Source organism: Hyposmocoma kahamanoa, unplaced genomic scaffold (assembly GCF_003589595.1).
Source record: "Hyposmocoma kahamanoa isolate Upper Pololo Valley unplaced genomic scaffold, ASM358959v1 65, whole genome shotgun sequence".
Lineage (NCBI taxonomy): Eukaryota > Metazoa > Arthropoda > Insecta > Lepidoptera > Cosmopterigidae > Hyposmocoma > Hyposmocoma kahamanoa.
In genome coordinates, this window is record NW_020653853.1 from 4,601,937 (window position 1) to 4,626,451 (window position 24,515).

Below are 24,515 nucleotides of genomic sequence, written 5' to 3' on the forward strand. Positions count from 1 at the left end.
TATGAAATATATATTTTTCCTGTTTGTGGTAGAAAATTTTACTTTAACCTTACATTTAAATAATATTGTGTACCTTATCTGATAAACTATTTATTCATTTATTTATTTATTTATTTATTTATTTATTGCATTGTCACACTTATTAATAATTTACGTACAGTGGTTTGTTAGTGTACATGTGACACCCTGTAAGGGCACAGCAAAGTAGAACTAAAACTATAACTAAAAACTAGCGCCATCAAACCTTCTTGATCTGAAAAAAGAAACCGTTTGATTTACAGACTTTGATCTGTTCACTTCAGTTCCAATAGAATCTTCAAGTGTAAATTTCTACTTTTATTCTCAAATGTACCGACGTCAATGTACACGCAAACACATATCAAGTTCTAGTAGCAAACAGTGTAAGAAAGTCATTACAAGATAGTCCTAAATTTCGTATGCGAGTGTACGATAAATACTTAATAATTACTTCAGCCAGTTCCACGTGAGCATTAACTATTAAAACCTATGTAAATTGAGGACGAAATACGATTATCCCGTTGGAGGGAACCGGAATATTACAAGGTCTAGGTAATGTGGAATGAAATTCCCAAGCCGAAATTGGCATTAAGTGTTTTGTTTAATTTGCCGGAGCTGCAATGCGACACTGGCGCCTGCGGATTATACCGACAACGAGTGTTTCAGCAGCTTTATGCCAAATTAAAAACAACGCCATCTATTGTATTACTGTACAAATGATGCTGAGAACCATCTTGTGAAATTATTGGCATGTTAGAAAATTAATTAGCGCCCAACCATACAATGATGCGAAAAACACATGCATATTCTTTATTTACAATATTTAATAAATAAAAAAGATATTAATAGAAAATAGACGTGGATATTTTACGAAAAATAAAAAGTTTGAGCATTGATTTATGAATAGAAGCATAGAGCGTGCGCCACATAACAGCTTGGCTCCAAATCACATCCAAAAAACTTGTCACAGAATCGAGAATTGCGTTTTTTGCAATTTTGGAAAAGGACCTTGGTAGGCTAAAGAGGTACGATCAAAAGTTTAGCTTAAAAAGCCAATATGCAGATTATAAATAAATCAAGCAAATTTTTCATGTGGTTTACAAAAATAATAAGATTAAACACTTCAAAACCTTTTCGATAAAGCGAAGGTGGTTTACAGTACTTTAATGGACCATTCAATTATTCCACGACAAAACGGAAAAATCGAAGTAAAACCACATCATTAACCACAACGACGACTAATTGTAAATGTGGGCACAAAAAACGTAGCTGATTAATTTATGTGTTACACATATTCCGTTTTACGTCCCTGTAAACGTACTCTGCGTGTACGCTGCACGCTAAAGCGCCAATTTCCAATTTTTTCATTGTTTCTTTACATTTGAAGTGGGTTTTATAAAATTTCAAGTTCGCAAGTTGATAATGAAAAATGCGAATGAAATTTTAAAAGTGAATAATATTCTTTAATATCAAACACAAATTTTAAATATAGAATTATCAAATTTTTGTTTATACGATTTTTTTTTTATAATACCTAGTGACGGGATGAACAAGTCAACAACACATGGTGTTAATTCGCGACAGCGACGCTTTTTAGGATTTCTTGCAAATTACAACCGCGCATCTTTTTAAACAAAAAAATATAACCTTCATTTGTAGAATATATCTACAAAATTAAAAATAAAAACAGAATCATCAATTAAAATAAGGGATCATTAGCGCAAGGGAAGGGGAAGATTAGCGCATTATGTCTTGCATAACGCATTTGCGGAATGTCTAAATTGGATCCTCACGCTGCTGGTACAGCATTTACACTGCAAGGACCAGTGGTATAATATCATTGGCAAGGATTAAATGTTGTAGCCATCATGTACCCGTCTAATTTTGACTTAGATGATTTACATTTGTACAGTTAGACAATTCATAACAAGAAAGCGAGAGAGATACTTTAGGTTTCATCATTTTAAAATTTGAGTTATCTTGATTATAACGTCAACCGCATTCTATACATTTCTGAAAAACAGAAATACAAAAAATTAACTGCGTACTACACAGCTCTTGCGGTTTGGTCCGTCCGTGGTAGTCAAAATTCAATTGCGAAGTCCACGGTTCGAATCCCTGAGGCGGTATGTACCAATGTCTGCAATTTCTAAGTTGCGTACACGCATATTTAGTAACAGCGAAGTGAATGCGAAAACGTTTGAATTCTCCAACCCGCATTGCGGCAAACTGGCGAACTATGGGTCTAAATTGTTGGACGTTTAACAGGTTGACGAAGAGATATGTAAAAAGGACATGTAACATACCTACTCACACAGTTTAGTGACATTCAAAAACTCAGTGAGGCGTCGCGGAGTCTTTTCGAATATCCGTTAGCGCTAATATTATGAATACTGATATTTTGATTATAAGTAACACGTTCACTGAGACATGTTAGTTTTTTTAAGGCTTTCACCTAATTATTAAACAGCGTTTGGTGCTGGTTTAATGAAGGAGAAAATTTGAACATAAAACAGCGTTGCTACAGTACAAATTTTACAACAGTATTTACTTAAAGATCTTCGTGTTTTGGCTGTCGTCGGTTCATTCTATCAGTAGCTCTATTAGCGATGCGCGATTGTGAATGAATTCGATATTCGACTCGTCAGTAACCGCTAATCCTGTCATTCAAATGTCAAATTAGTAACCTACTAATTTTCGTATTCGAATGATCATTCATTACTAATTAGTAGTACTAATCCATAGATTCCATAGAGCATTTCCGCTCGTGATCACCTAGCCCTCTCTGTCATAATGGTAAATACTGTAAATGTGACGCGGACAGGGATATTTTGGTATGGACATGATGAATGAGGTGTTCTGATATAATAATCAATCGACTCGAGCACCCGACCGAATGGCATTGGCATTCGGTATTGTTAGCCATTCGACTCGAGTCGAATGGTTGTGCTTGGGTTCGACTTAGGCGAATGATTTCCCCATTCGAAAGATTAGTATTAGTAACATTCAAAGTCGCACATCGCTAAGCTCTATGCACTTAGTCCAGACCTGACGCATCAATAGAATTGGAAGTAGAGAAAGAGTATAGAGTTAGAAATAAATATATTTAATTTCGAAAAAATAGTTTTATTTCCACTGTGCAACAATCACGAAAACCAAAAATCGCGTACTAAGGTTTTTTCCCATCAGAAATGCAAGTAAAGTACATTCATGCATATATAACGTATTCTATAATTTATTTGATCTCTTCGTCGATATAACTTTCGTTGGGTATTGTAATAATATAACAGAAAGTTAGTAAGTATTACCAGTCCAAACTACTTTTAAGAAAGTTATTGTAATTTAAATAAAGACATTGCATTTATTTTTCCCAGTCCTGACTACATCAAAGGTTGGTCATATCGAATCCGCTTTATAATAACCATATTCCATCAAATTAGTTTAAGAGCATTCCTCCATTACGAAGTTGGCAGGCTTGGCACCGGTGGAATCCCTCACGGTAGACAGCGTAGCTATGAATTTAGTATAAGATTGTAAAGGTTTACAGAGGAGTGAACTCGGTACGACATGTTTAAAGTTTGTAGAACAACGATGTCGTAACGAAGGATCACCGCACAGTAATCCGTTTCTGTCTTGGACCAATGACCCGATTGGCTCCCGAGCGACCACAATAATCGGATTAGGGAACCAATAGCATGGCGTTATTTTCAAATAAAGAAATACTATTTGGTTGTGATAATGGACCAACAACAGCAATAAATACTTTGCCCATCCCTTTGATTTTTTTAAATTTAATAACTAGAGTTGCAAAGAATATGCAGTTACTATTCGCTATTCGACCTATTTTTTATATACTAATACTAGATGAATACTGAATTCCCAAAAGCAGGAGGAATAAATAAGAAAAAACAGAGTAAATTATTATGTAACTTTGATTAATTCTGAACGAACATTGTAAGTTCGATAAAGCGTAACTTTTCGTTAATTTATCTAAAATATCAAATAGCTAAGTTATTTTTGTAACAGGTCAAAAAAGGTAACAAATAAAATGAAAATAAGTAAAAAAGCAACGCGATTTGCGAAGCGTAGTAGCACCGAGCAGGGTGCGCGATTTTTGCCATATACCTATACGCACCAATTTTCGTAAGTTCCTTAGTCAGGCCGAATATTCGATTATTGGACCATACTCCTGGCCAAATATAATATTCGTTGCAACACTGTTAATAACGATATTAATGAGTGTTGAATGAGAGTTGGTACTTACCAACTTGTCCGTTCACACCGACGAAATTGGGGATGTCCTAAAGAAAGGTCAGATTAAGAGACACTAATTAAGAGACACTTAAGCGACGAGCGCGTATGAAAACATTAATGCGTGTGTGTGATGACATGAAAAATATCTGCCCCTACTGCGATGGGAAAAGGGAATAAAATATATGTATGTATAACGACATTGGCAATCATATAAACGTTGTCTTTGCAATTAGTAAATCTGAAACAATTTGCGATGTAAACGTTTCAAAGCATCTGAACAAGCAAAACAGGAAAAACACACAAACTTAGCTAACTAACAAGTACTCCTCAACTACGACGGCAATATTGCACAGCGTACATTAATTAGCCTAAAGTTAGGCGTCATCTTGCGTCTCTGCGGTCTTAGTACAGGTACAAAACTTTCAAGGTCATCAAAACTTTCTTGTTTAGTTTCAAAAGCCTTCTAGAACAGGGATATGATTATTGTGCTCGTAATAGTCTACATTTACACAGTACCATTAATAACCTAGTTAAGAGAATGATCGTTGTATGATGGTTTTGTATACGATAACCATCGAGGGGTCTGCACTAGACATGTGCGCCGCACTGCCGACGTCGCTGACAGTTATTCCGCCGACAAAATAAATAAAATAGACACTAACATCACATTCCACAAGGAAGTAACGGGTTTCAACTTGTATTTTTATGTAAATATTCGCTAAAACAGAAAATTAATTTCGTTGCAACAAGATACGAAAATGTTGCAAAGCAACGGAGTTTTTTCTCCCCAATTTGCTATTCTGTTACAAAATAATTACATTATGTAATTTTTTGAGAACAGGCAATATCGCGACGATTACAAAATTTCTACAAATGTACACCGCCGCGACAACAAGGTAGGGAATTTACGTTAGCTATTTTTACGGAATATATTTAGTATTTGCCTTCATTACTTTCATGTGAAAAATCATTATTCTTGTTCATCATACAATCATTTAAAAAAATTGTCTTGCCCAGACTCAAAAGTTCTTAATTAAACTTCAGGGAACTAACACTGACTAAAAAAGTCATCGTCAGTTCTCCAAACTCGTGTACAAATAACTTTCAGGTTCAGGTTCTTTATTATTATCGTGTACTTTCATGTGTTTATCCACAGATAATATCAGGCTATTTATATAGTCAAATTCAATAGTCGCACTTAAACTCGCTTTTAAGTTTTTGTTGATATATGAATTAAATAAAAAATGGGTAGTATTTATTAAGGTATCTACAGATTTGGTCGACATTGTCGATCGTTACTGTCGATTTTAGACTTATAGACGTTTTCGAGGAGTTTGAGAGTGCTTATTACCAATGTAGCATTAATTTCTAAATCCAAGATGGTTGATAAGAATTTTCAAAAATTTGTTTTTGGTAATCCATAAGGAAATGGCATATATACAGGGTGTAACAGCAAGGTGTAGTCATATTTGAAGGTCGGATTCAGTTAATGGTATGAAACTATTTAGCAAAGTTGTTTTAGTACAAACTACGTTATTTATGGAAATTTCGCCATGAACAGTTTCGATCAGCTGATGTCATTTAACGAAAATAAATAGTCACATCACATCTCTATTGAGTATCATAATACAACCAAATTACGTAACTTGAAAAAATTGTGAAATTCAGGCATGTTATTGTAAATGATAAAGTACTTAATGCCATATTCTTATTACTATGTTATAATTTACTAAATTTATTATTATTTTATTCATGTAATATGCGTGTGAACATTTAATGAAAAATAAATATTATCGATTACTTTGCCAAAATACACTAGTTCATAATAAAACTATTATTTAAAACTTAGTACATAATAACGTAATATGGTTTCGTTAACTTCATATCTTCAAACATACAAAATACACAAATTTCCATTTAATATCCATTAATAAAACTAATGTCCTCTAAAAAACACATATTTAAAGTTATCTCTGTTTCTTTTTACCATACGCATTCATCTATTGTATTTTAATGAATGAAATTTGTCTCTTTCTATCCGTCGGTACTGTTCTAACGCATGGCGGCGTCGGTATGTTTCTTCTAACGCATGACGCAATATGACGCAATTATCCGACTAATACTTCGCACCCTTACAATGAAAGCGACCCAAATCAAAAAATTAAAAAATGAGTTTATACCGTAAAACCATCTTAAAAAAAATATTTTGTTACATTAGTCACACTGTGGTGAAGATGAAATTGTGCAATTAAAGCTCGAATAGCACTGATTCATAAAGGTCCCTTTCATTTTGTTCTTTCAGTTTAAAAATTCTACTCCCGCGTCGAAATATTAACGCCGCATTTATTGTTGAATCTGCATTTGCAAAGACAACACGCTGCCACTGACGGATTAGCATTTGAGCCATTTTCGTTCCGAAAATCATATTCAAAAATCACTAGTAGCAGTAGAGCTCCTTGTGAGTTCGTCCAGGGTAGTACTGCCACATTACCGTGTTACAGTTTTGAAGGGTAAGGGTGCTGGTGAAATTACAGGCACATGGGACTTGTCAACTATGTCTCAGAGAGATGGACGCCGTAGCAGTAGCCTTCGAGCGGCAGTGCTACTGTTATGGACAGGCGTGACGCTTTCCACCGGGTACACGACTTGTTCGACCCGTCGCTTAATATTTAAAAAAAAAATTTTTTAGTAACTTACTTTTTAAAGGGACTTACTTTTTTGTTTCGTGGACTTTCTTCTTTTTTAATTGTGAAACAGGGACCACAAAACAATATCAAGGGTTATGACATCTTGCTTAGCTGATGAACATTAAAAAGACTTAATTCTTAATACGTTAAATGATAACAAAAAATCGTTAAAAAAAGACCTATTGGCGACTAGTTTTTGTAAATTATGTTTTTAAATTGTTGAACATTAAAATGATCAGAAACAATTTTCAGTTGTAAAGTTCCATTTTTCCTCATTATTTTCAAAGACTAATAAGGCCATCACCTTTAGTACTTCAAGAGTAGGTAATAAATAAAATAATATGAAAATATGAAAAAACTTGAAATCTTATTTTCTTTTTTATTCCCAAAAAGTTGAAATTTTGTATTGGGACACTTTCATCGTAAAGGTGCAACCTGAAGGTCGGTAAACGTCAAGAAATTAGTTTTGATCGTTGACCACGAATTAATTATTGTAATTTTAATTTAATTTAATTTTTTTTTTATGATTGATTTAGTGTCTGTTTAAGTATATCTAAATGTTTTAAAATGAATGTTGAGCACAGTAATAATTGGGCACAGATATGCCTGTTGTATTAATTTTTAAGTGTTTTTATTTTCCTCACTTTCTGTATCTGATGTCTGTACATTGTGCCATAAATAAAAAATAAAAAATAAAAATAAAATAAATTTTCATCACTTGCTTGGAAATGAAAATATCGTGAGAAAACTTGGATTTCGGAGATAATTGCCGAAATCTTCAAAGATGCGAGAATGTCAAGTTTCCAACCAGTACTTACTATGCAAGTGCAGTGGACTAAACCTTGTGCAAAAAATAGTACTTTACTAACTTACATACGTCTATTGCTGAGCGCACGTTTCTAACAACAGGCTTACGCTTAATTTGACTTATCTACACACGACAACTTTCTGGGTATGGGTTTATTACATGGTGAAATTGAAATAATTAATATCCGTTGAACCTATTAAGGTTCTTACTTCCTAATAATATCTACTCATCTAAAGAAATATTTTAGAATAGTTTAAATTAGCAATAGTGTAAAACCATAAAAAATCTTACCTAAATAAACAAAGTATCAAGATTAGTCGCCTTGCGTACGCGATACGTAATCGTAGCGAAGTCGCAAGCCTTTGGCGGCAACTTTGGCGGCAAAAATATCACCTTTGATTTTCGCCGCCAGCATTTGATTTTATACATGGTGATGTGGATTAGTGGTTAATGTTAGACTCGTTTCGGAGGTCGTGGATTCGATTCTCATAGTTGACTGGCTCTATGGGGTAGTTGTTAGAGTGTTAGGTTTTCTTTGCGGATGTCGTAGATTTGATTCCCATAGTCGACTGCCTCCATAGTCTAGTGGTTAGAGCGTTAGGCTTTCTTTTCGGAAGTCGTGGATTTGATTCCCATAGTCGACTGCCTCTATGGTGTAGTGGTTAGAGTGTTAGGCTTTCGTTTCGGCGGTTGTGGATTTGATTCCCATAGTCGACTGCCTCCATGGTGTAGTGGTTAGTGTTAGGCTTTGTTTTCGGAGGTCGTGGATTTGATTCCTATAGTCGACTGCCTCCATGGTGTAGTGGTTAGAGTGTTAGGCTTTCGTTTCGGAGGTCGTGGATTTGATTCCTATAGTCGACTGCCTCCATGGTGTAGTGGTTAGTGTGTTAGGCTTTCGTTTCGGACGTCGTGAGTTTCCGATGGGTGACTGCCTCCTTAGTGCAGTATATCCGTAATCACTCAGTCAGTTCTTGCATTATGTGGAAGTGGTACGGGTGATGGTCAGAGCTTGTTTACAAACAAAGGCGTATGCAGTGCAACGTTGAAGGTCGTAGACGTAGGATATAGGTATTCGTTTAATGTGTATGTAATGATGTAATTTGTATCAGGAGAAGGGTCTTATTTCAAAAGGATGGTAATAATTTTAATTTCACCCTGTAGGTACATTATGAAAACGTTACCCTATATTCCAAAATTTGCGTTTCAGTCGGCGTCCTTTGATGTGCCGCCGCTGAGGCAGAGGTGCTATTTTTTAATTTTTTGTAACAGTCTGTAATTGCCGTTTGCGTTGTGAGGACTAAATAGGTGTCATCGTTTTGTTTGTGTCTTGTTTTTGTGTTTATTTAAACTATGTCACGCTTAAGCAATAGTGATTACTAAGAGATGATGTTGTGCGTAGGCGCAGCCGATGGGAGCTTGCGCCAGCCTCGCCAAATTTATTGGGCAAAGTTTATTGATGGCGTCCCAGAAAATCGACGTCGACCATTTCCTGCTGTGGAATGCTTCAGGAAGATGGTTATGAGACTTCATAATAGTGGATCGTTCCGTGGTTCCAGTTCTGAAGGCCGGCCGAGTTCACGAGACCCAGAATTCGAGGCAGATGTTTTGGAACATTTTCTCGGCAATCCAAAGACAAGTACTCGTCGTGCTGCGGCAGCCTTTGGTGGTGTGAACCATATGAGTGTGTGGCGTGTGCTACGGGATGATGGCCAGCACCCATACCATTTTCAAAGAACGCAGGAGCTGTTACAAGCGGACTATGATCTACGTTTGGCATTTTGCCGCTGGTACCGCGACCAGGTTGGGAGGTCTCCCGACTTCGCTTCGTCGGTACTGTGGACAGACGAGGCGTCATTTACGCGTGCGGGCATTATCAATATGCATAATGAACATTTTTGGACTCATTTGAATCCCCGCGTATCAAGGGAATCAAATTTTCAACACCAGTGGCGGATTAACGTGTGGGCTGGTATAATAGGTTGTGCCGTCATCGGTCCAGTGTTTTTGCCGGCAAGTCTGAATGGGGCCAATTATTTAAGATTCCTAACAGAAGACTTGGGTGACGTTCTGATGGCCCTGCCAGTGACACAATACGTGAGACTCGTGATGGAACACGGGATGACTTTCTAGCACGATGGAGCACCCGCACATTTTGCTCGAAATGTACGTTCCCATCTGAACGACCGTCTCCCGCAGTGGATTGGGCGGGGAGGTCCTGTACCCTGGCCAGCGTGGTCCCCAGACTTGACACCGCTCGATTTTTTTTGTGGGGTCATATAAAAATATTGTTTATGCGGAGTCCTGTGAAAGCGCAGAAGAAATGAGGCAGCGGATCGAAATGGAATTTGTGAAGTCGTAGTAACGTAACTAGCAATAGAGTTGTGACGCAGTGGTTGTTTCGGACAATCACTATTTATACAAACATAATTAAAGTTATATCAACATTAAAAGTCACTTATTTTTATTTGATATTTTGCACAGAGGGTCTAGATCAAGTATAGGTTTGGCTCCTTTAATATGACTACACCTTGCGGTTACACCCTGTATATGGCCAATATGGGTATCACTTTCGAGGTGTTTGGGGGTGCTCATAACGAATATGGCACTCATTTCTAAATCCAAGATGGCGGGCACTGTTTTTCAAATAATGGCAAGTTGGGTACCGTTTTCGAGGTATTTGGGGGTGTTCGTTACGAATAGCATTTATTTCTAAATGCAAGATGGCAGAAACGACTATTCAAATAAAAGCAATATGGGTATCGTTTTAGCTTTTATCGAGGTTGATGGTTGATGTCGTGTCCGCCATCTTGGATGTAGAAATACATGCTACATTCGTAATGCGCACCCCCAAATACCTTGAAAACGACACCCAACTTGCTATTATTAGAAAAATCGTGCCCGCCATCTTGGATTTAGAAATATGTAAATGCCATATTCGTAATAAGCACCTCGAATACCTCGAAAACGATTCCTATATTGCATTTATTTGAAAAAACATGGAATTAGAAATGAGAAAAGTCGTGTGCGCCTGCGTGTATTCAGGTATAAATGCCATTTCCATAAGGATTACCAAAAAGTTTTTGAAAATTCTTATAACTTAAAAATTCTTGAAACTGGAAAATTCTTATTAAAATCGAGCATATCTGTAGGCACCTGATCGACATTGTCGATCGACAGTAACAATCGGCAAAATCGAGCAAATCTGTAGGCACCTTTAACTTAACGATGAGTTAAGCAAGATACAATTTCCCTACTTTTGAGGGAAATGTTATTCCATGGCATCATTATTTGTATATTTGTGTGCGTGCCGACGAGTGTAAATACAAGTTGCTTACGCCTACATGAATATGATTTTTGCCTCACTTGTGACAGTATGTTTGATATGAAACTATCATTCTATGCGTTATTATTCTAAGGTTGTAAATAATTTTATCTACACACATATCATAAACTCTCTATAATGTGTCAAAAAACTGCAAATTACGACCAACATAAAGGTAAACTGTTTGTTGGAACAAATTTCTAAGCTGTGAAAATGTTATTGTTGCTTTTTATTTATAACATCGAATTCGATTTTATTATTACATTCAAATTTCGAACATCTCTGAAAAACAAAACAATTTGATTGGACCTCTATTTTAATATCAGTCGAGATGAAGTTTTATTCGAAATGAAACGTCAATAGCAAACAAGTTTGACAATTTCACACGTTACTTGATTATGAATGATATGATAGTTGGGGCCGATTCTAGTTTGTCTATGAATTAAAAATGAAAACTACGGTTGTGTGACATGCGTGAGAAAAGTTTTTATTTGACGCTATTTCGCCAGTCGTAACATGCGGTTCCTGAACACATCACAGAGAGCTTATAATATATGTACAGATAAAGCAGTGTATGTCACTGTACATAATTAGGCTTAGAACACTCGTGAGATGTTTTTATGAATAAATAAACATAATAAACAAAATAAAACCCCACTCGTATTTTTTTATTTTTTTATTTCATTTTTCATTCATTATTTATTATATTAATATATTCATTATTTATTTCATTATGATTCGTACTCTAGTAACAGTACCTGTGTAGGTACTGCTAAAGTACAAGTTAAAGTATAAAAAAAACGTTAGAAATTGATACGAAGATTGATTTCAACAAGTTTCAGTGTATTTTTTAAACACTTGAAAAATGTATTACGCAGACCAGACTCGGCTCGGCGGAGATCGGCTCTTATGGCTAGTCTGCACCACAGAGTCATCCCGAATCACGTGTACTTTATTTAACTAATTACTATTTGCTTTAACAGTGAAGGAAAACGTGATGAAACTATCATGTCGAAGAACTTTCTCGTAAGTCTGCGGTGAAATGTGAAGTCCCTAATCCAAATTGAGCAACGAACCTTCTGCTTGGTTGTAAAAGTGCAACGTCAGTCGATGAAGAATAGAGATTATATAGCCGCTGGTAGCTGTAAAGGTACCTGGCTGAGTGAAGACAAAGCTTTCATAGGTTTCTCTCAGGTGGCGCTGAGGCAAAAAAGCCGTTAACAATAAAAAACAAAGATTTGCAACAAGCACATAGAGAAATTCACAAGGTCTTTGGACTCGTTCCGCAGCTCAGTTGGAAAAGCGATAGCCCCGGTTTGGCCAAGTCGCAAACGAATTATTCTTTTACTTGTTCGATATTTTATATCAATAATAACAACTAGCGGAGTATTTTCACAAAAAATATATGAATTTTATGATAGTAAAGACATCATGATATTCAATAAAATAAATATCACAAGTTGAATACTTACAGTAGCAGATTATACAGGGTGACGTGAAACTCGATACATTCTTTCTAAGGGGTGAAAGTAGACTTAATTTGAAGCCAATATAGTCATGTGATACCCTGTCCAAACTGAGTACTTTCGGAGATATTTTCTCTCTAATAATTACGTTACCGTAAAATCAGGTGTAATAAACTTGCACTCTGTTCGCGATTTTCTGCACTGTTGTATAACTTTAACATTGAAGTTAATATTTGTACCACGCAAAATAGGCGCCTTGACGTCGAGTTGCGGACACTAGCCCGTTACACCAAGTACCAAGTAATATATTTTGTACCTTTTTAAATAGGTAAGAATACAAGCAAGTAAGTAGTTTAAACAATTTGTACACTTTGTTCCATCCATTTTTTTGTTACTTTGCACTCCATTTTGTAAGTCAAAAGTATTTTTAAGTATCTCTATCATTTTTGAAACACCATTGTTAATGTAACAGTTATGTCGTGCCCTAATGTTATGAAACAATAACTATAATTCAATAACTACCAAATAAAGCAAAAACAAACAAGAAATAGACATATACTTTAAAAAAAAATACATTGAAAATCGGGAGTTTAACAACAAACCTAAAATCTTCACTATCTCCGAAAGTACTCATTTTTGGACAGGGTATCACATTACTAAATTTGTTTAAAATTAAGTCTACGAGTAAAGAGTTTCAGGTCACCCTGTACTTTGAAAGTAGTGATGTGTAGTTGTCAATATAATACGAGTGCAACCTCTCAAGAAGTCACCACGCTTGTTAACAACATGAGCGAGTAAGAAATATCCTTAAGTCCATAAGAGCGAAAAAGACGTTATGCGTTTCTCATCGGAAGCGTGATGTGACGGTGTCGGTGACAGTGATGGGTGTAGTGACTTCCTCAGTCGACGTTGGAATGTTTGCGTTTGATTTACTGACGAAATTAGTACTAAGGATGTTGATAAATAAGACTTTTCAAGCCAAAAACGATTCAGATATCGAAAGGGGTGTGCGAACATCGTGCCAAATGATTGATATTCCGTTATTTATAAAAAAGGCTCGATTTTGTTTATTGTGGTGTAGATACATTTCAATTTTATAAAACGTTTTGACGTTAGGGTTTTGAACTATGGTAGAGGGTTTATTTATGGCTGAGTAAAATTCAACTGTAAAGTCTTCTTTACTTCTTTTTGATTCGGCGATTGAGTTGTAGTATGTAATTCTTTTTTAAATTCCTCGTGTTTCGAATCGTGATTCTTCTTCTTGTCATATCGATGGCATACATTATATTATTGTGCCCAGAAGTTATTGCCAGTAGTAGTAACTTTTTAAGTCCAATTATCCTTTTCTTCAACCTCGTCGTAAGTGTGATGAAAAACATTGTACGCCACACAGATGGAACAGCAATTACAAATGTTCGGGTCAATAAAGCCCTTGCCTTCGACTCGGAATGCTTTGAATCTGTCCCTCTGTTCGTAATTACCTACTTAACGCCCTTGTGACACAATGTGCTATTATTATATCATATTCATGTTAAGAATATTATTTTATACTCCAGGGGCGTTGTTGTTTCATTGACTTCCGGGACTAACGGCGAAACTCCGATTAAATTCAATTACGCAAATTTGCAGTTACAGATGGACATATTTTCTATAATAATAACGTACATACTCAACATAGCCCCGCACTAAGGAAACCATGTGTCGCGGGTGCCATGGACACACACATAGACAACCACAAATTACACCCAAACTCACGAGAGAAATAAATGTAGGCCATACAAATATTTCTCCCGGCCCGGGAATCGAACCTGGGGCCTCAGCGTGGCAGTCCGGCATGGTAGCCGTTCGGCCACAGGGGCAGTTGATTTTCTATGTTATAACAAAACAAAAATATATTCATCAACAATTAATGACACCATTCAAATGAACGCTGAGGGAAGGAATTAACAATGTCCTTACCTAATACTAACCCAAATATGCAAACAACGTTCCCATTCTCGCTCAGCACACGTATTCAATTAACAAAATGCGAGTGTGAACCGTTCACAACGGGAAAGATAATTAAAATAACCTTAATTGAGCAGCAACAGCGAGAGGCACAGCCTCGCGTTGGGCGCCAAACGAACAGGCTGCGGTTTATTCCCAGGTACTCTAAATGCATAATTTTTCTGGCCGATTAAAATAAAAAAAAGGGTTGAAAAAGAAATAGCAGCAAAAATTATGTGTGTTATGTTTTGGTGCTACAGCTACATTTATACATACTGTTACTTTTTTAAATTAAATGTACGTATTAGTCTTCAACCGATCAGATTAGCAAATAAATTTGAAGTTCCTAGGAATAACATACACGCCCCACGTTGGGCGCCAAAACGCCCCGCAATGTTTACACTTTATTAGACCAAGTTTCGGCACTGTTTGCATACAAGTTTGGACCGCTTCCGTTTTATTTACTCTCCGGTTTGGAACGTACCAACTTCCACAGACGGAGCACTAAATCCTCCCGAGATGTACTATCGAACTAGAGCAATATCCTGAACGATATTCCCATTCGGGATAACAATAACCGTGCGAGTTGAAAGCAAATTAATCGAACTATACCTACACATGTATGCAAACGAACGACTGTACGTGTAAGTTAAATGGATTCTGAACTGAATGGGTTTGAAATCTGAAACTAATCTTAGTTCTGATAAATTGTTGTGGATTTGATGGGATGTTGAGATTCCGGTTAATGTTGGGATAGATAAATTATCAATTAAATAACGTAATCCAATGCTCCTCCACTAATCGGATAAACGTACCCGCGTGAGAGGGGGCTAGCCCCAGTAATATTGCCGGTTACAGCGAGCTACCAATGGCGCATACATCACTTTCGCCAGTATGAAATCCGAAGGGAGCAAAACAATCGTGGAAATAGAAACAAAGCTATTACTCAAAGCGAGCCCCGCGTCAGACGTGACCAAGCATGCGTGATCTTTGTGAACAACCACGTCGAGAAATGAATCGTGTATTCGTGGTTCCGCCGAAAATAATTACTTAAGCCGAAGATAACACTTAACGAATAGCAGGTTTCTATTTTTTGCTCGCATTTTGTAAGAAAAATAACATTAAGAGATATGTATATAGCATACATGTACAAGCACTAAATGCAATATTGTAAATCACACCAATTATTCGGTTTCCAACTACGAAATTCCACGGGGACCAATGCCAGTACGCTGCGACGTATTCTCGATAGCGCAATAATGTCGTGTCCTCAATATCAACCGAAAATGTCACCAGAATCTCTCTTGTCTTCAAAGTCGTATACGCGTTATCAAAGATTTCAAATATCGGTTGAAACGTTTTAAAATCTCTATTATCGGTTGAAAACATAAAAGAGAAAAAAATGTTTACATTTTTATCAAGAAAGGTCAAAGTTTAACGAAATGCATCGTGGTGTCTAAATCGCCTCAAAATAATTAATGTATTTTTGCTATACCCAAAGCGAATGTAACCACTACGTTGCCATATCCGTTTCATTCTCGAGCGACATCCCGACCCAGCCACCGACCACTCGTTGTTTGGCGTAATAGACTACTAATATTTATCATGGCATTCAAAAAATACCAAAAACATTTTGCGTACAACATCCTCCACGAATTTTTTAAATTGTCTACTTCTGTGACAGACTATAATGTAGCTATACTAATCCTACCCGGAATCGAGCTACTGTAGCTAACTGCAGGGCCACCGGAGTCGTTTTTTACGAGCGACAGGTACGGAAAGTACGAAAACCTACTCGTAATTGCGTTACATTAACATCGCATTTTTAATTCGTTGCAAAATAAAAACCCTAACTAAACAAAGGTCTTAGAACGCGCTATCAGCAGAGGTTTTCGTTATTCTCGTTTATGCGGAATCCCGAAAAAAGGCCCAGGCATAACGACGTCGACGGAATGCCAATCTGAATATGGAAATGGGTGGCGACCGGATTCGCAATGTGGGCACGATAAGGACTTTATAGCGAAATCTACAGGCCCTGGAAACTGTGAACACCTGTAAATGTGCCTGATAAGTGAAAGGGAAGTGAGTATATGTTCAACGGATTTTTTGTCGACGACTAGAATAATTTAGACGTGATTTTCTAAGGGTTATAACTTGTAAAGACGGGTACTTATTAGCGAGCTTTAACAGTAACGTGACAGATACAGAAACGAGGTTCTAGTGTGTATCAGACGGCCCACTGCGAACCGCACGTGTTCCAGCGCGCGCTAAAGCCGGGTACTTCACTAGCGAGCTGTAACCGTTGCACGTTATGTAACCAAAAATCATAGTGTGTACGTGGTTCGCAAGCTGGCCACGAGCGGAACGCGTGCGGTTCGCAGTGAGGCCGTCTAATTGAAGACTGTTTCAAGCGTACACACTAGAACCTCGTCACTGTACCCGGCTTAACACATTTCATCTACGTCTGTAACTCTATATCTTTATCAATTGTAATGGTAATACCTTTCGCCAAAACACGTACACAAAAGCAAATTTTAACGTGTTTTTACGCGTCAGATAAAAGGGCTAACCACACACATCAGGGTCGTGCCCGGGACGTGGATCGCTGCGTATATTTCGTATGAACTCGTTCACCGATGTCCGTGTCCGGGCCGGGGCGCCGGGACGGGCCCTTAGTTCATACAGACTAGCACTGCCTGTCTGTGTGTGAATAGTCCTTTAAGATTACTTTTGTGATAACGTTAGAACACCAACCCGTTTTGAACTACGACGTATAGAGAGACATACGCAAAGAGGTTGGCGTGGTAGAATTTAAACGACGCCCTATGACTGTTGCGGTGACAAGATTAAAAGCTGCTGATTGCTTCCATTAGACCCACTGCAACTACAACTTTTGCCGTGCTACCGGAAAAAGTTTTCGTCAGTTTTCCACTTTAATTTCGACTAACTGAAAAGACGTCACAAGAGAGGGTGGTAGATAAATAATTTATTTGCGACTAAATTATTCATTCATGCAAACGCTACGCGACGGCGTCGCAGGACAAATTTTGAATTTCCTCGCGTCTTTGTTTGAGAATTCTAAAGTTTCTTTCGGTGGCTAAATATAAATCGCAGATTGAAATGTTTTTCTTAGAATAACAACATGACCTTGAGATTCAGTTCTTTTAAGGAGATATTTTCTAAGGGGAATAACAGGTCGTGCGCCCGGTGGTAATCGACACGCCTATCCATAGCAGTTACAGTGCCACTCAATGCTCGCAAAGATCAGAGGGGCTCTGCCATCGCGTAATCGTGAGATATAAGTTGCCAAGTCCCTTATACTTGTAGTTTCAGGAGCACCCTTACTCTTGTAAGTGCTCACGTTATTGTTTGGCGGCAGAAAGAGTTCGTCCAGGGAAGTACTGCCACCTTACCTATTTCTGCCGCCAAGCAGTAATGTCAGCATTACTGTGTTCCGGTTTTGAAGGGTAAGAGTGCTGATGAAATTACAGGCACATGGGACTTGTCAAGTTATGTCTCAGGGTGACGGGCGCAGTGGCAGTGCCCCTCCAATCTTTGCGATTTTAAGCTCTGAGTGGCACTGCAACTGTTATGGACAGGCTTGCTAAGCTAACGTCCCGTCATTATCAAAAATATCATTATTCAATTATTTTTGTGAAATTACTCCACTAGTTTGTAATAACCATTAAAAGGTACAAAGATCGAACACTAAAAATGGCGTCGATCCGACTGAATTCGAACCTAAGTCTTCTAGCAAACCGTCCAGACGCTATGCCAACTAATCCAGTTATGATTAGTTACAAAAGATTCACATTATAATTTTCATTCCATTTTTTTTAATACTGAAATCAACGTGCGTGTTAGCATTAGAAAAAGTTAATTCTATAAAGTTAAATTAAACATTATTGCTTTTCAAAGGTGTGTCAGGTCCATAAACCTGCATTTCATGTACGTATTGCGGCTGAAACTCTTCTAAGGAGAAGGTTAGGTCCCTAGTGAACCACCTTAGAAAATATTTGGAGAAATTAAATAACTCCCATACATTTTTTCTGAGCAAATATATGAAAAATCCAGAAACCAGCTGGATCGAAGGAATTTTTTCTTAATGTTGGATCTTTTTATTAATATTTACTGTCTTTAAAAACTTGCATTGTCTTTTTTCTATTGTACGGCATGTCAGTGTAATTTTTATTTTTAATCTATTAATACACGAAAATGACGTAAAAATATAGATTGTGACGTAAGCAGTAGGAGAATAAGCCAGTCAAATGAGATGTAATTAGTCAAGCTCGGGATCTCGACCCAGCGAATATTAGTCAGGATTTGCAGATATTGATACCGGTGCCGGGCGAAGAATGTTTCTGAACGATGTACAAGATTACTTATAAAATGTTGGCTCGTTGTAGCTACGTATTGTTCGTAATTAAATACCGTGTTATAAACGTGGCCGTCGAAAAACGATCTGGCACCAAAATTGAACAGTGGTTCAATATGAGTATTACAAAATTCTTCCAAGCCGCAACTTCTGAGACCCAAGTGGCAATAAATTCAATGTGTAACTTGATGTGATGCCGTCTGTACATTCGCGAATATTTTTTATTAGTAGTATGCAGCAAAGCTAGGCTATGTTTTACCGCCCCAGGGCGGTAATTCCTTTTCTTCTACGTGTATGATAGGAGCGTGGACTAACTGCCATCTCGGCTACCGCGGCTGCCTCGCGCCAATTTCTCTTCTTGAATCCTAATAGTAGGTTTTGATTATATTTATTAAAAGGTATATACTAGTAAATTCCATGGCATTTTAAATTTAATATTTTAAACGAGGCTTTTTTTAAACAAGGTAGTTTGATGAAAACATTGTATGCCACAGGGGTGGTACAGCAATTACAAACGTTTAATTACCGCCTTTATAACATAATAATAATATCATTTATTATTTCCCAAACTAGTGCAAATATGTACTACTACTACAATGCATCTCAAAATTATATATATTTATTAACGCACACACTCATAGCACCGCATTAGGGAAACCCTGTATCGCAAGTTCCAGGGACACACACATAGACAACCACAAATTACACCCAAACTCACGAAAAATAAACAATATTTCTCCACTTTACTTCTACTAAAACCCACTCTTTTGAGATATTGAAAGCCCGTATTAATAAATCCACCTCAAGTGCAGAATTAATATTAACACCTTGCTTAAGTGAAATTGTCTTTATTAATAAATTAATAACTAATCACTTGAGTGCGCTTGAGCAATCAGGTAATCATTCGTAATAAATTTTTCGCAATCATTATTAAAGGGTTGTGAAAGTTTCCGCTTATTAATAAACGTAGCTCAGCAATTGAACTACGGTTCAAAATCAGTATCAAGTCATAGGCAGTATTTTACTCACTTAATTGTAACTGTAATACATATTTTTATTTCTGTTACTACCTAAAAAGTAGGGTAGGGCAGACTAATGCACATAAGTCGAAATCCAACGTCATTCATTTAAATTAATACATCTACCGACTAAAGCACATGGGTCAAATTCATTTGTTACTTCATAAATGTCTGACTTTATTCTAGAGGTTATTTAACTTCTAACACTAAAAACAAGACAAAAAATACATAATTATATATTAACAAATGAAGCACTTTTTTGACTTGTGTGCTTTAGTCCGCGGACCCCTGAAATATCAGGCAGTAATTTACTTTGTAATTGATATTTCAAATGCGTTCGTGGTTTGTCTGTTTAGTGGTTATTTTGGTATTTTGTATACTTTAAATAAATGCGGTCATAATTATTATCTCATAAAAGTATTTTATAATAAACACTATATGATCCGTATAATAAACACCTTTCCAATTTTGGTGTCACAGACAGCCCTCATGTAGACCGTGCATGAAGGGGGAGGTCAACTACAGAGCGAAGTAACTTGGAATGCCGAGGTCGCTCCCCGAAGTCTTCCACAAACCTGAGAGGATGCTGTGATTTCTGGGGGAGTTTATGTAAGGTTAAGAAAATTGTCCAAGAATTCCTTCAAAATATGTCCTACGATGATACAGAGAATTTATTAGTTATCCCAAAATATATTTTGTCTAATTTAAGCGTATAGGTATATGATTTGCATTTTATTGTTTAATATTTTTTTTGTTTATAATTTAATCATATATTCGCCTGTATAATTAGCACTTTTTACCTGAAAGTCAGGATTCTCCTAGTTCAGGTATATGTGTCATACTTTACTTTTATTTGCATAATTAGTCTTTAGTTATTCATTTGTACAATAAGTTATTCAATAAACAATTCTATTTATTTTATTATTTTTTTATTATTATTTTAATATAATATAAGCAATGGCTACTTAACATACAAAAATCACAATGCTGGACTAAATTGTTTCGTAATTGCACTATAACGAAGAAAATCGTTTCTCTGTTTTAACTTTATTTATTTTAAGTTTATTCGTAATTTATTTGTCACCTTATTAAGTTTAAAAGTATGTAAGAAGTTGAGACCTGTTCCAGTGCCGTTTGTATCCAGCATTGAATGTTCTTTTACATGTAATATATATATATACTCATCGAAATAATAAATTAATTTTAAGCATGTACAGGTATTTATAATGTAATTCCTGTGATGATTGACAATTGTCAGGTGGAACCTGAAAAGCAGCAGTAGTGCTGGGGTTCCATCCTTTTCATTAGTACTAGAGCCCACATTTCCGAAATTCTTTATTGTTAACCATTATTTTAATTTTTGTAAATATGCTTATGAATAAATGACATTATTATTATAAATCAATTCAAATATGAAGCTTCATTCGCGTCATGCGTCTTTTAATTGAGTCCAATATAACTTATTTGACAGTAATTGTTTCGGATAAATGTTGGACGGAGAACGAGAGCACAGGGCCTGGGGATCTATTCTCGATGTCCGTCCGACATCCGTCCGATACAATTACTGCCAAATAAGCTATATTTGACCAAATGAAAAGACACGTGATGCGAATGAAGCTTCATACTTGATACTTGTCTTTTAATTTTGTCGAATATAACTTATTTGACAGTAATTGTTTCGGATAAATGTTGGACGGATAACGAGAGCACAGGGCCTGATACGAATCGGATTGTGTGCAAACGCTGTTAGGTTCACGTAGCATAGCAGGCAGGCACGGATTACCTTAGAGAACCCGAGATCCGATAGAAATCCGTTGAATTCATTTTAACCCTATTATTATTTATTAGGGTGGCTTTATTCAGGGCCTGAGCAACCCCTATCACTGCGACCAGTAATTGATCTATACTATTTATTTACAAGTCGAATCCGGGACCAATAGTATTAAAGAACTGAAGGATTTCTTGGTTACGATTCTTTTTATCTCCTTTGTTTACCCAGTAGCAAGTGTCGTGTGCCCATTACAGGGCAGCATTGGGTTTAAAATAACTTTTTTTTCAACTGCCTCCGTGGCCGAACGGTTACCATGCCGGACTGCCACGCAGAGGTCCCAGGTTCGATTCCCGGGCCGGGAGAAATAGTTGTATGGCCTACAATTATTTCTCTCGTGAGTTTGGGTGTAATTTGTGGTTATCTATGTATGTGTCCGTGGCACCCGCGACACAGGGTTTCCCTAGTGCGGGGCTATGTTGAGTGTGTGCGTTATTTATATATTTATATTTATTTTTAATAAAAAAAACTGACCTCAAAAGTTCGTGGAATTACATCTATTTGCCAAGTTTTATTGAAATCGGTTACCGGAAAGTGTGTGAAACTGGATTCATCCCCTCCGCTAGTTTGCCACCATTAAAGGTGAAATATTTTCTTTACATTTAAATGGGACCAATGAAGTAATCTTTCCAAGAAAAAAGAATTTATGAAAATCGGTTTACAAATGCGGGAGTAATATCGCGTAACATACACACACAAAAACAATACAATCGAATTGAGAACCTCCTCCTTTTTTGAAAGTCGGTAAAAAAATAGATCTTTGGAATTGATCCACAACTAAATCAATACAATATATACAATATGCTTTATTTCTCTCAAAAAAGAAGAAGTATAACAAATTTTGTTACAGAATCAAAGTACAAGTTCTTTAGTGAGAGCTGGAGTCTGTACTGGGTTGAAAACCCGTGTTACAGATCACCAGGCTCGATCCCTCTTGATGTATAATTGAAACTAAAATTTATGTTCAAAAGGACATCAAACAAAATCAAAATAAAACAAAACAATAGAAATAAAATGAAATAAACCTAAATGAAATAAAACAAAACAAAACAAAATAAAGTAAAAAGTTTTGGAAATGTTTGTAAGTATGTGTGCCTGTATCTAAAATCAGTCAAATATTTTTTAAAGTAGCGGGGATATCATCGTGTTTGCAAAATAGGTTTTTTCATTAAATCATCAAGACAATTACAAAAACAAAAAACAAAAATGTGCATTGACCTCTATCCCACGTGATGGAAAATGAAGATGAGGTCGATAATGGAGCATGCACACCTACATAATGCCTTTCTTAATAAATTAAGAAAATCTCAAAAAATTCTTAATAATTCACTTTCACACATTCGAATAATAATGAAAGGCACGTGTGGCGACCAGCGCTATGCAACGCAAATGCATCGCGAGATAATGCGAATGTGTGCGTCCGTACACTGCACACGGTGGGCGCGCACACAAACAAGTCACGCCGCTACGTTTCTATGGAGTTACCACCATGCTACCACCATGACACCAAAAATAGACTTATGTTACCAAATTCGACACTTTCTCTCCTTTCATCAAGTCCGTTTGTAATGTCTATAAAAATTTATAATAAATTACCAAACCCCATAAAAGAAATACCGAGCGACGACAGTTTAACATCATATATGCAAAAAAAAATTGTAAGTAAGAGTTATTAGAATGCAAGCGAATATTTAAACGATAAACGAATATGTTCCGATTAAAATAATTTATATACACAATGTATTTAGTTAGACATACATGCTTAAATATTACACATAAATGCTACCGTAATATTTTGTTATTATTATTAATTTTATTTTCTTTGTAAATAGCATTTATAGATATTTATTAATCTTTTAAAATAATAATATATTAGAATGGTTTTTATTTAATGTGCAAGAATTGTCTTCTGGTATAAATAATTGTATTTTGTTTCTTGTACCTAAGGTTTTTGGAGATTTTATTCGTTGTTAAATTATTTATTAACTTGATTCAATAGGTAATTTAAATGTTGCCTTCTCTGTGTATTATTGCTGTACCAAAACGGTCCCAATGCTCTAATTCAAGCGTGTCCACCTGCCACATTCTAAACTTTTGGGAATGAAATATAGTATTGAGTATTAAGACGTAAAAGACACCATCCTCAACAAAAGAACGACAGAAGAGAAAGATATATTCAGTTTATTTCGTGTTATCGTATCAATCTAAACTTACCGTGAACAGTCAGCTCGGAGTCCCGGTTGATCTCGTACAGCCGCAGCGCCTCGTCCAGCTCCAGTTGCGTCGAAATCGTGCACGGGTCGCCTTCTTCATCCACCCACTTCATAGTAAACACCTGGAAATTATTACAAGGTCTATGATTAAGAAAAGAAAACAAGCATGAAATTACTATTGTCAAAATAGAAAATGATAATATCGGTGGCTTTCTGGAATGGCGGCCTAGCTCAAAAATATCTATACATCATGATCTGCCGCGCCAAGTTGACTAATCATAGACCATGCCAATGTTGTCAAGTGATTAACCAATGAAAAGCTCGGAATCCCGTTTACAATAACATTGAAGCGTTTTATTAATAAATGAGTCTCACTACTAAGTAAAAAATGAAAAATTTTGTATTGGGCCCCTATTCTTTCAAAGCAGCAATGTGACAGCAGTCCCCGCAGTGTCATAAACTTCTGAGGTTTGTACCGCTGTTTCTAGAATTGTCGGTTGGTGGAATAATAACGCACACATTCATAGCCTCGCACTAGG

General features: G+C 36.5%; 1 protein-coding gene across 1 annotated transcript in view; it reads right to left on the bottom strand.

Annotated features, from left to right (window-relative positions):
• LOC113231558 (atypical protein kinase C) overlaps positions 1 to 24,515 on the bottom strand; it is a 491,714-nt gene that overhangs the window by 464,193 nt on the left and 3,006 nt on the right. Inside the window, exon 3 of the mRNA XM_026465889.1 lies at positions 23,978 to 24,098. Coding sequence (XP_026321674.1) covers positions 23,978 to 24,098 — 121 coding nt within the window. The remainder of the gene's footprint in view (positions 1 to 23,977; positions 24,099 to 24,515) is intronic.